Here is a 13399-nt window from a genome sequence, read left to right as displayed (position 1 = left end):
CTTAAAATTAGCATTTTACATTTGCCTAAACTTTAAAATTTGATACATATTTTATTTAAAACAAATTATGACTTGAAATTTTGAGGACTTTATATTACATTAAATATTCTCTATCAAGTTATGGAAATAGTAAAACAGAGTTTATTAGAAAGGAATGTACTTCTATTAAGAATAGCCATTTTAACCTTTATTTAATTTAAAAAGTTGCAATATAACACAGCTTGCATTACCTGTACTGCTGACAGCATTAGGCACATTCAGGGTATAAATTTGAGACTGCAATATTATTTAATTTGACAATCAATGATGCCACTGTATTTTTCTTGATGTCTTCAAGTGCCTTTTGGTAAACAGGGACATTCTTTCACTTTTTTTTTTTTAACCCAAGGACTTACCAGTTCAATTATATACTGTTAGTTTCTTAGTCTTTTTCTAAACTGAAAGCCATAGTCACCTGGTTATACATGCATAGCTAATACAAATTAGAAATCTATAGTTGAAATTCTGTTCACTAGATTTGTTACAAATAAAACCTAAGTTGTCTAAAAGTAGTTAGGGTGCTCATGTACAATAATTTATAAATGTCTTTTGGAATCAGGACCATAAGACATTTATGAAAATGGCTGAAGTCACAAAGATTATACATCGCAGGATTAGCTCTAATAATAGAAACAGTTCTTGCCCGGCAGCATGGGATTGAGATCACGAGCTCTGTCTTGATTGATAAGATGCAGTTTATAAAGGTATTTCTATAGAAAGCATCACTGCAGTGTCTCTCCTTTAAGTGTAAGAAGAACATTTCTTTGGAAATAGGACTATTGAAAAGCTGTGTACACTGAAATCTTTTCTGGCATAGTTTATAAAAATAAGTCCTGGCAGCAACTGGTCACATGCAGAGTTTAATTAGATTCTACCTGGATTCAAACCCCTTTGGACCCAGCAATATTTTGTTCAAAGTGCAGTTTCACTCAAAGTGTAGATACTGCCTCATTAAATGTTCATTCTCAGAGAAGATAGGAAAACCTGATAAACTACTCAGAACAACTGTGCAATTTTTTTTTTAGCGTGAATAGTTTCAACTTTGAAATGGTCACATATGTCTTCATTATCTCTTCACCTGGTGATTTCAAGGAAAATGTGTTGTTGTTCTCTATTAAAATACTGAGTTTTATTTACTTAATTTGGTTAATTTTAGTATTAAAACCATGGAAATGGTGAAAACCAAGTGGGATCATTTTGGCAGTAATTTTGAGACTCTGTCCGTCTGGATAACTGAGAAAGAAAAAGAACTCAATGCCTTGGAAACTTCGTCATCTGCCATGGACATGCAAATCAGCCAAATTAAGGTGACCTGCTCACATGTTATATTTATAATCCATGTCTAGCTTTTAGGAACTACTTTCTTACATTTCATCAAATGCTGTTCGGTCCCAGGACAAGACTTTCATTGCAATGTGACTATTAAAATTAAATTCATACATTTTATCAAGCTAAGAGGTCTGGATTAATACTGGGCAACATTTATAGTTGGAATTATGTATTCACATTGTCTGACTTGTGCATTCAAAGTTAATATTGTGTGAAATATCATTAAAATATTTTTATGGTTACATTAATTCTTTTCCTTGATTTTGAATTAACCTCAATAGAATGCTCTGCCGGTTCATTATACAACATGAAATGTATTCATCCTGTACAACTCTAAAATCCCATTCCCAATGTCTAGTTCAAGTATTAGTGGTACTTACCCACACCAATCACAAGGAGGAGTTTGAAAAGCATCTTTCTTAAGTGAAGCAGTTCTACTCTATGGTTATGATGTTTTCATTTATGACCTTGGAGCATGGACAGAGGTCCTCTGATTCCTTAGCTCTCCCAGCTCTAAAATGACCAGGTGGATAGACTATCATTGGCCACTTCATTCAGACAGTTCAAGAAGAAAAATGGGCTTACGGGGGCTTGGAGTGTTTATTTCTCTTTCTTTTATACAATTTTATACCACACATTTTCAAAATTCAGCCACTTTTTCTACCTCAGCTTTTTTTTTTTTTTTGGAATGGGAAAACCCTCTGCTATTTCATTCAATTAAATATAGTAAAATAAATACCAAGGTGAGGGAACATTTCACACTGTGGCTCAGAACAAGTCATTACCATGTGGAGGGTGGGAGGGTGCAATGTTGCTCAGATAAGATTACCCGCTGTGCAGATCAGCCTTGCTTCTCACACATCTTCTGCAATCAAGCATACATGGAGTTTCATATACACAGTCTGCTATGTCTTCTTTGGTATACCAGGAAAAATAGATGTGAGGCCATGGAAGAATATTCATTAAATATTTTTAATTGTTAAAATTGTTTTTAAAAGTTGTCTTTAATCATTTTCACTAAATTCTAAGAAAAAAGAATAGCACATTTAAATAGTTTTGTCTCAAAAATGTCCCCTTTTGAAAATTAACACACATTTTTCAACGTATTTATTTTTTCTATAATTCATTTACTATTATTTCCACCCTTATTCCAGAGCTTCTGGAATATATCAACTATCTAATGTCATCTCATTGTTATTCTCCAGAAAAAAAGATTACATGGTTTCTTAAAATATATATTCAATTGTCTATTTTTATTTTATCAGACTAGAAATACATTTCAATACGTCCAATAAGGCATTTTTAAAACTATCTAAAATATGTAAGTGAATATGAATACCAGGAAAAAGATATTTGCTAGAAATAAGCAAAGTTACAGTGGAATACACTGTCCTATGGAAATTGGTCTATTAGGTTCACGTTTTATTTCCAAACATAAGACTACATTATAGAAAAGGTTTAAAATATAGTAACACTTGTAATATTTTTCCTTTAAAACGATCTTAGGATTAAAAGTAATGAAGCATCTGCCTTGTTGGAAGATAAATACACTAAGCCCACTTTTGTTCATTATTACATGCCATTTCAAATGACTGATTTCTTATTCCTAACTTATAATTGATAAATGATAGAACATATGCTGGGTGATAAATGATAGAACATATGCTGGGTTCGTCTTCCATCTTCTTCTCTTGGATGGATTTATTTTTACTACAATCCAACAATATGATTGAGTGATTCGTATATATGAATTTGTTGATGGCAAGTATTACTCTAATAACTAAGAGCTTGGTTCTTAACTAAGTTTGTTTCACCGATGTGTTACAAGCAACTAGAACAATTATTAGTGCTTTGTAGACAACCTATATTTTTTGAATTTATGATTAATTTTTCTAAAAAATATAATCTTAAAAAACAGCAAAACAAAGGAAGCCTGTATAAACGCTCAAATAACAAGTATTGATGAGATATACCACTTCATTCATTCATATGAAAAATAAAAATAAGTGATGCATATCCGACATTTATGTAAATTATTTCTGATTGCCTCAACTAGGCAGAAATTATTTCTGACTATGGTGTCTCATCTAGACAGAAGTCAAAACTTTATTTTTTTCCTAGGGTAATAGTATTTTCCATTTAAATAATCTGAAACAGAGACTTGGCTGAATTTTTGATGTATTTTGATTGAATAATTTGGCCCTTTTTCTCAGAGAAATAATTTTCATCTTCTTATATACAAACAAGCTTCTATGTTTGTGAGAGACACTCCACAGACACACATAAACACATGTGCACATGCACACACTTCCTTAATAGTTATCAGTATTTTTCAGATGTTGGTTAACATGTAAAATGTCCTTTCTTCCCTCAATTGAAATAAATTGAAATGACAGTATGTGGGCTTTTCTCTGTCAAGTACATAGCAATGAGGTCCCTGGATCAGCAGCCTCAGCATCAGCTGGAGATTTGTTAGAAATGAAAATTCTTGAGCCCCACCTTAGACTTAGTAAGTCTGAATCCTGGAGAATAGGGACCAGATGGTCCTAGTGCATTCTAGCTTTGGAAACCACTGGCATCAAGAATAGATGATAAGTTTGAAAAAGGAAAACTGCTTTTAGGTAGGTGTGCAGTTATTAAACCTTTTAGTAACATATAAAATACTCAACTGAATTTTAGAAAAATAAGTGAATGTCAATATTTAGCATTCTAATGAGTTACTGAAACACAATGCTTCCCCAGCTCAGTTAATTAAAACGCCTAATTCATAACGTAAACATAATTCTCTGTACCTTCAGAGATACTGTAAGTGTCCCAGGGACATCTCCTTGCTTACTTCACTGCAAGCAAGAGTAGCTATTTCTCCGTATGCTCTATCCAGCAAGCACCCCCCAACCCATCACTGTATTTTGCAGACATTTTTGGCATATCTCATCTCCCCAAACACATGGTGTTTGCTCACAGCTGCGCTCTAACCATCCAAGTCTTCAAATATCAGTTAAGAAAATATTCCCTCTTTGCAGATAATTGTATCATTTCAGGAAGGCAAGCTTGCTCAGCCTACGTTGTCATTTTTCTTGTTTTAACTATTAGGTCACAATTCAGGAAATAGAAAGTAAGCTCAGCAGCATTGTAGGATTAGAAGAAGAAGCCCAGTCTTTTGCTCAATTTGTTACCACTGGAGAATCTGCTCGAATTAAAGCCAAGTTGACACAAATAAGAAGATACTGGGAAGAGCTTCGAGAGCATGCACAGTGTCTGGAAGGAACAATCCTGGGACATTTATCTCAGCAGCAAAAGTTTGAAGAGAACCTTAGAAAGGTAAGAATTGATCCACCTATACTTAAGTTTACATATTTCACATTGTATTTGTGGGTAAATGCAATAAATACTTTACAAATAGTGGAATAAGAGAAAGACATAATTTGTGAAATAATGGGACATGTTGATTTTAGATGTTTAAAGAATGCATTTTATAATTACATTAAAAGTTATCCATAAAAGGTAGGTATGCCATTTTCTCAGTAACTTTTTTTTTGTCTTGCTATGTATCTTTCCCACTGTTATTTTTATATTGCACCAATGTTTTAGATCCAGCAATCTGTGTCTGAATTTGAAGATAAACTTGCTGTTCCAATTAAAATATGTTCTTCAGCTACAGAAACATACAAAGTTCTTCAAGAACATATGGTAAGAGTATGCTTCAACATTTCTACTATTTACCAACTTAAAATTTGATAATTCCCACTTGAAAAGAAAATACAATAAACTTTTTAAGAGAGTTGAAATTGGAAAAATGTTTATATTAGTTGAGTAATTATATAGATCTAATGTATTCACTTTATATAATCCAAGACATGTAAGGATGTGAATAAATTTTCATTAAAGATGTATATTAAAGGAGTATTCATTTCAAATATATTTCTCTCTTTTAATTAGAATGAGTAACATTTTTAGAGCTTAGCTTTAACAAACCCTGTTACCTCTTGCCAGCATTATAAAAAAGTATATGTGCAAGGAAAAATATATGTGTATAGCTGTCTTCATATTTTAACCCACTGTACTCAGTTGTTTAAGGAATATATCCTCACTGATCTGTTTCCAATGATTGGTTTTTCTCATCATTGCGAATCTTCTGCAAGGCTACAGACAGATGGCTCTGGCAGAATTTAGGGGGAGGAACAAAGGGGGAGAATTATGCACAAAGAAATACTACCATATGTTAATTAATAAACAAAAATACAAATATGATTCCTATTGCACATTCATGTGTGCACGAGCATTTATAAAGGTGTATGTAATAGAAAACAAGCCATTGACAAAGGCACATCTGGAAGAGGGAGTGAGATTTCTATTGTTTAAATATTGATAATGAGAATACACTTTTGTGTTACTTATTCGTAATTTCTTAATACAAAAAATGAGGAAAAGTAGGAGAATTCAGTGTGATGAAATTATTTTTATAGACAACTAAGTTAATAATGGAGGACCAGAGAGGCTAATATTCTACTTTTCTGATATTTAGATTTCCTAAAGCAAGTTGTTTTTCTGTGTCTTGATTTTCTAATCTGTAAAATGAAGGTAATGAAAGAACATACCTCTTAGGGTTCTCAGGAAGATGGAAAGAGTCAATACATGGGAAGCAGGTAATGCAGGGCCTGCCACATTCTGAGGCACTGTGTCATTATTATTATTATTATTATTATTATTATTATTATTATTATTACTACTACTACTATTGAGATAGACAGTAGCTTCTTCAGCCATAATTCTTTTTGTATGTATTTTTTGGAGCGATTATAGCATGTTACATGTGGGTTTTGTAAGTTAAGAATAGGGTTTTTAAATACATATTTAGCATAAAATGACTAATAATCTTCACAAGTTACCTAAATTGTTAAGGGAAAGTTAAAAGTTTTTAGATAAATAGCAGTGCATTCTTATTTGAAGAAGTGTCTCCATTTTCGTTTTTGATTTCTGTATTTATGAAGTCACTTTCTTCTCATTTTCACTATGTCTTGCTGCAAATCATGGGCACAGACCTTTTAAAATAGATATAACTCATTTGTTTTTGGGGGTGCACATGTGATAATTTAATATATTCATATAATTTGTAAAAGTAAAATCAGTGGAATTGGGACCTTCATCACCTAAAATATTTGTGTTTTATTTATTCAAGAAACATTCAAACTATTTTCTAGCTATTTTGAAATATAGGATAGATTATTGTAACCTATAGTCCCCCTACTAATCTATTGAACACTAAGTCTCATTTCTTCTATCAAACTGTATATTTGTACCCATTCTTAGTACTATTCCTGTTTATTATGACTGAGGGAAAATATTTTGCGATGATGGGTGTCAAAGAAAAACGCAGGCCTCGTTGGCTCCCGTGCTTTCATTGCATTCTTCTCGCACTCTTCTTAGGATCTCTGCCAGGCCCTGGAGTCACTGAGCAGCGCGATCACTGCCTTCTCAGCCAGTGCCAGGAAGGTTGTGAACAGAGATTCCTGTGTTCAGGAGGCTGCGGCTCTACAGCAGCAATACGAGGACATCCTAAGGAGGGCGAAGGAGAGACAGACGGCGCTGGAGAATCTGCTGGCCCACTGGCAGAGGTGAGCAGCACTTTTCCTTGAGTTGCTGCACTACTAAATAGGAAATTCTGGATTAGCAGTTCTTAAAGTGATGGGGAGTAGTTATCCCAGATGCAAAAGATGTGAACTTGTGGGTCTACTGTAGGAAACTCTTGATCTTTGTTATAAGGCAAAGATTCCCGAGAGTGGAGAGGATGTATATGGGTCTTTACATATTATCCAATATAAACGTGAGTGCAGAGACATAAATGAAAATAAAAGGAGTGATTTTTGTGCTGGCATATCTAAGACTGAGATAACTGAGGCTGTATTTACTATGGTTTGTGTTGGACCCTCCAACTTCAGAAAGGTTTAATCTGCTAGCATGATAATTTTCAATAAATTCGTTTCTGCTCTCTGCTTCCTTTAGGCTAGAGAAAGAACTATCATCCTTTTTGACCTGGTTAGAGCGGGGTGAAGCTATAGCCAATTCCCCAGAAATGGACATTTCTGCAGACAGAGTCAAAGTGGAAGGTGAACTTCAGTTAATACAGGCAAGTTCAAGGAAGTGTGAGGATGGAAAAAATAAAATGCTTTTTGTTACAGTTACATTATTTAAAATAATAAAATAAACTTGTACCTCCCTTCTTGCTTTGGTTTTGTGATTCCTGAAGCATCATTTGACATCAGGGTGTTCCGAAAAGAAGAAAGCAACCATGACCTGAAAGGGAGAGAAACTAACAATGAGAACTTTGTGATGATCAATTTCCATGATGTGTTAGAAAATCCTGTAATGTAATGCCCGGCATCTGAATGACATGATTTGGCAAAGGAGTTGAGGAAAGGATGGGTAGGAATATAGATGAAAGAGGTTGGCTATCAGTTCATAATTTCTGAGGCTGGAAATAGGTATAATCTCTCTACTTTTGTAATTATATGATGTTTGGGCAATAAAGGGTGTTCTTTTAAAGAAATAAGTAATAGAATGTAGAAAGAAGTCACAGTAATGATTGTTCTCATGGAAGACAGAAAAAAATGAATGAGCACAAATGTAGGTAATAGGTAGAAAGACAAAGTTTATTTCATACTTGAAGAAGCCAATTTTTTAAACTTAAAGAAAGAAAATCTTTGAGTATAATTGAAGCTAAAGGCAATGTTACTGATTTCTAGAGATTAATAACTTGCCTTAAATGATACTGTCTATGCTGGAAAATTCAACAGTCAAAATTGCTTCTCAAAAGAGATTTATTGTATTACAGATTTATACTCCAACTTTCTTCCATCAACTTTTATAAGACGTTTAAGAGGAAGCTACGTTCTTTTGCCTTTTGTAATCGCTTCTCTGAAAACTCTGTCACCAGTGTCTATAGCATCGGAATCTGTGGCTCCACCTTTAAATGTTCTCCTTCCTTGACTTGGGGGGTACTCCATTCTTCTGGTTCTCCTGGCTTTCTGGTTTATTAAACACTGGTGTCTGCACTCATCTTCCACAAAGTCTCTTCTCAGAAACCTGTAGTGACTGTTTCCTGCCCTGACCATAAAGGGCAATCCTGATCTACAATCTGGTTCCTGTCTTCTTGCAAATACATGTGGGGTATTCCCAGAGGGGAGGGACTTCACAGTTCTTTTCCTTATAAATGAAGACACTGACTCAAGGCTACATGGGCATGTAAAACTGTTGCTGCCCATCTCCACGTGGAAACTAAGTGCCATATGACTGAGAGGACTGCAGACTCTGTTACTCCTGCATCCTGACATTGCGTCAGTAAGGCAGCCTCACCTCGTGGGCTGGACCTGACTTGTGCATTCCTACCTCCTGGCTCTGCACCCTGCGCTGTTTCTTTCCTTTGTACCCAGCATAAGTCGCAGTTCTGCTTTATGATCTCACCTGTCATCCACAGGCTGTGTACTCCTTCCTCTAATCCCTTTAGCAATCTTGCTTGTATCACCTATGTGGCCTCACTAGGAAGGGAAGGAGAGCATTTTGACAAGTATCTATTTACTATCTGCTGTGCCATACCTATCATTTCACTTAATTTTTTTTTATTATTATTACCTATCTATTGGAGTGTTTATATTTTATCTTTTGTTAGGTAAGAGCCACAACTTTTATGCACCTCACAGCACTTAAGAGATTCGTTGACTGATTACATTTTTAAAATGAAGGAGTTCTGTTGCTTAAAAGTAAAATGAAGAGCCCTTAAGTTCTCCAGTTTGGCCTAATCTAGACTCTAAATAGAAAGGCAGAACATGTCCTAGGCTAGAATTGCATCTCTCTTATTGTTAGCTGTGCACTGAGTCTCTCCGGCAATAGTTTTTCTTTGATTCTCTTTGCCTACTCAGTCTCTTCATCGTGAAAGAAATTCTACAGCTTCTAGATTTGCCTAACTTAGAACTCAGACTCCAGAAAACTTATTCAGGTTTTAGTCGCATTTTATTACTTGATTTAGAAATGGATCCACTTAACCTTTAATGGAATGGAACCAAATTCCACTAAAGGTTAAGTGGATGAACCAAATTCCTTTAAAAGGTTAAGTGGATCCATTTCTAAATCAAGTAATAAAAACTCTCTTCAGCCTGGCCCGAATTACTTGCATTTTGCAAGAATGCGAATCCTTTGGACAACAGCCGCCTGTGCCGCATGGTCCTTACTTTTCAGTCCTGTTAGGATGAGATCCGTAATGTCTTGTATTTTTCAGGCACTGCAAAATGAAGTTGTATCCCAGGCCTCATTCTATAGCAAACTTTTGCAATTGAAGGAATCATTGTTCTCAGTAGCCTCCAAAGATGATGTGAAAATGATGAAACTACATTTGGAGCAGTTGGATGAGAGATGGAGAGATTTACCACAGATCATTAACAAAAGGTTGGTTCTAAAAGATAAATCTTCTAATATTGTTCATTTGTTTTTAAATGATGAGCATATAAATTAAGAAAGCATAGTTTTGTTTACTTTTATTTAACTCAACTACTCACCTGATAACTACAGAAGGGAAGAAAACTTTTATTTTGAAAATCAAGGTCCACAAAACTGAGCATTTCTGATGAATCCCAATACACAATTTAGTCTTAAAATAAGGGCAAGTTATTAAACCAGTTGAAATAGATTAAAGAGAGTAGGATTGCTAATGTATGTATTATTTATTGCTTAAGCTGTTTTTGTATAGGAAAAAAATGGTACCTAAAATTTTATCTCACATGACATTTCTCAACCAGAGGCATTTTATACACATATGCTAGTCCATTTCATTTTAATATAGATCTTTTGGAGAGAGCAAGGGAGATTATTGATAAATGGAGGCAAAAATGGATTAAATCTTAATTAACTAGGTGATTAACAATTGGCATCTATACCTTTCCAATATACCAGAAAACAACTTTTCTCTTTAAATTGATATTGATCACCCATGTGATCTTAGGCATTTAACCTTTCTGACCATTTAAAAAATTCATTCATTCAGCAAATATTTATTGAGTTTCCACAATGAGTAGCATACTCTTCTGTGTGCTGGAAATAGCAGCAATAAAGAGTTTCATCCTTTGCTTTCATGGAGCTTATATTTATTCTATTATTTATTTATTCCTGTATTCAATCAATCAACAAATATATATCAGGTGCCTGCTGAGTACAAGGTACCATATCAGACACCAAAAGCCATAAAAATAAACAAAACCTAACCCCAAATAATTTACACATTAGTGTGGGAATAATGAGGGGTGAACACGAAGTATTATAGGATCAAAAAAAGGGACATTTGAATGGGTTCAGAAATTTACGGAAAGATTTGATGCCACCTCTTGAAAGGTGAGCAATTTTCTGTAAAACAAAGCAGTAGCTGCCCTTTGCCTATCCCTTAGAGGGAAAGTAAGGGACTTTTAAAGTGATACCAATGTGTGAAGGCATTGAAAATATAATGTATGCATATAAGGATAATGTGTAGAAGATTTTATAAGTATGAAAATGTGAAAGCTGATTTAAAAGTTGAACTTTGGATACAAACCATTTTAACAAATACTAGTTTTGATTAAGGGATTATTTTTAATATGTTTGGATTCTGATCTCCAATCACCTATTATTTATTAACTAATTCATTTATTACACATGCATTGATTGGTCCCTGATGATATCCCAGGCACCTTTTTAGGTGCCGAGGATACAGCAGTAAGCAAGGCAGGTCCATGGTGTGGAGAGAGGGGAGGAAGGAGCTGGGCGGAAAATAAATATATAACTAAACCAGTGAACAAACAAGACGATTTCAGGCAATGTTCAGTATTATGAAGACAACAAAACAGGGTAGCATGGCAGGGACTGCAGGATGGTGTATCTTTAGAATGGTGGTCAAGCAAGACCTCTCTGGGGAGATGACATCAGATTAAGATCTGTGGGCTGTGCAGGAAACAGACCCACACAGGCAAAGGGAGCAAAAATGGCAAAAGCTCTAAGGCAGTAATGAGTTGGTTTTATTGGGAGACAGAGAGGAAGTCAGTGGGAACATGGGGCAGAGCTGTGTCAGATGAGACCAGAGAAGTGGATGATGTGAGGTTTCTTGTAGACCACAGTAAGGAGTTTGGGGTTCTGCCTTCTTAAGTGCAATGGGAAACCACCTAGTGTTTAAGGACAGGGAATGCCCTGTTCACTTGAAATCATGTTTACTTATTATCTAGAGAGTATATTGTAAGGAGGCAAAGGTGGGAGGGAGGAAGCCAGTTAGGAGGCTGTTGAAGGTCAGGCAAGAACTGAAGAGGTTTAGAACAGGATGAGAGCAGTGCAAATGGAGAGAAGAGTGCAGAGTCAGTGTATAGTGTGTGTTGTGGGGGAGGGAGGAGTGGGGGGATTATAGGGCTGAGGCCCTTGGCCCCCTAGAGGTTAGAAAATCACTGACATGAGGGAGATTAATAGAAAAGGCATATAAATTTATTTAATGTATATACACAGGAGCCTTCAGGATGGAGATCCAAACTCCATACATTTGACATACAGAATATATGCCATATTGAGGTTACAGAAAGATTGTGAGCTCAGAAAATGGCCCAAAACAGGTTTTCATGTTAAGACAGGTTATTGGAGGGAGAAAGGAAGAGGCTTGGCTAGCAAAGCTGGTCTTGTTATGTAGATGAAACCTCACAGGTATAGCCCTCAAAGAGAATACATGGTAAAGGTCTTTTTCAGGTCTTTATGGTGTTTGACTCTCAGTTCATCTTTCCTAGATCTGGACAAAGGCAGGGCTAGCTGCATTAGTGCAGATTCTCTACAGATCTACAGAAGCAAGTTTATTCCCGAAAAGACAGCTTTGCAGGGCCATTTCAGAATTTGTCAAAGAAATATATTTTGGAGTAAAATATTTTGATTTCCTTCAGTTCCCATTTTGAAACTTAAAAAACATTTCACATATTAATGTGAAATGCTAAATGGAAAGTTTTGAAGAGATTTGTGTTAAAGTTTGTTTGATAGAGATTGGGTGTGATGACTCATGCCCATAATCCCAGAGTTTTGGGAGGCCAAGGTGAGGGGATTGCTCAAGGCTGGGAGTTCAAGACCAGCCTGGGCAACATAGCAAGACCCCATCTTTACAAGAAATTTTTTTCAAAAAAGTATCCAGGCATGGTGGCATGTACCTGTAGTCTCAGCTGCTCAGAAAGCTGAAGCAGGAGGATTGCTTGAGCCCAGGAGTTTGAAGTTACAAGGAGCTGTGATCACAGCACTGCACTGAAGCCTGGGTAACAGAGTGATACTTTGTCTCAATAAAATAAAAAGAAAAAAAAAGGCTATTTCATAGAGATAGACAAAGGAGTGGAAAAGCAAATTAAGATAAACAGAAAAAAAGCAAACTGAAATATATTGTCACATTTCTTCTTTAGTCAGTCTCTTAGTCCTGAGAATAGATCAGTTCAGTTAAATAGCTGTGTCCCATTCCAGAAAGTGGCATTGAAAATGGGCTGGGCCTCTATATATGATGCAGGCAAACAGATCTTTAATAAGAGACATTTCTAAGGAAACAGAAGAAAAACAAAGTTTAATATCTAGAGTAGTCTATAGACTTGTTTTTCTAGAGTTTGTGAAGCATCTTCAGATTGCAGTAGCAATCTGAACAGATTTTTCTGGATTGTAGTTCAGTTCGGATGAATGGTTGAGTGAATTTTCTGAGAAGTCAATACATCAACAGGCACATAGGTTGTTTACTTACAAGTTCCTGTTATTTCTCCCAAAGTTTAGTTGCCTAGCTTCAGTTTGTGGGGCATTAAGAAAAGCAGTTTTGGCTGAGCATGGTGGCTCACACCTGTAATCCCAGCACTTAGGGAGGCTGAGGTGGGCAGATCACCTGAGGTCAGGAGTTTGAGACCAGCCTGGCCAATGTGGTAAAACTCCATCTCTACGAATAATACAAAAATTAGCCAGGTGTGGTGGCAGGTGCTTGTAATCCCAGCTACACAGGAGGCTGAGGCAGGAGAATCTCTTG

The 13399-nt window shown here is 35.6% G+C and overlaps 1 protein-coding gene across 19 annotated transcripts in view; it reads left to right on the top strand.

Annotated features, from left to right (window-relative positions):
- Positions 1 to 13399, top strand: part of SYNE1 (spectrin repeat containing nuclear envelope protein 1) — a 519329-nt gene that overhangs the window by 206507 nt on the left and 299423 nt on the right. For all 19 annotated transcript variants that reach the window (XM_055114235.2, XM_055114240.2, XM_034963099.3 and 16 more), the window contains 6 exons: positions 1196 to 1346; positions 4462 to 4689; positions 4960 to 5058; positions 6796 to 6983; positions 7372 to 7495; positions 9641 to 9807. In XM_055114235.2, the coding sequence (XP_054970210.2) occupies positions 1196 to 1346; positions 4462 to 4689; positions 4960 to 5058; positions 6796 to 6983; positions 7372 to 7495; positions 9641 to 9807 (957 nt within the window). The remainder of the gene's footprint in view (positions 1 to 1195; positions 1347 to 4461; positions 4690 to 4959; positions 5059 to 6795; positions 6984 to 7371; positions 7496 to 9640; positions 9808 to 13399) is intronic.

The sequence above is a fragment of the Pan paniscus genome, chromosome 5 (assembly GCF_029289425.2).
Source record: "Pan paniscus chromosome 5, NHGRI_mPanPan1-v2.0_pri, whole genome shotgun sequence".
Taxonomy (NCBI): Eukaryota; Metazoa; Chordata; class Mammalia; order Primates; family Hominidae; genus Pan; species Pan paniscus.
The sequence above is the reverse complement of the archived record's forward strand: the minus strand, read 5'-3'. Positions and strand labels throughout refer to the sequence as shown.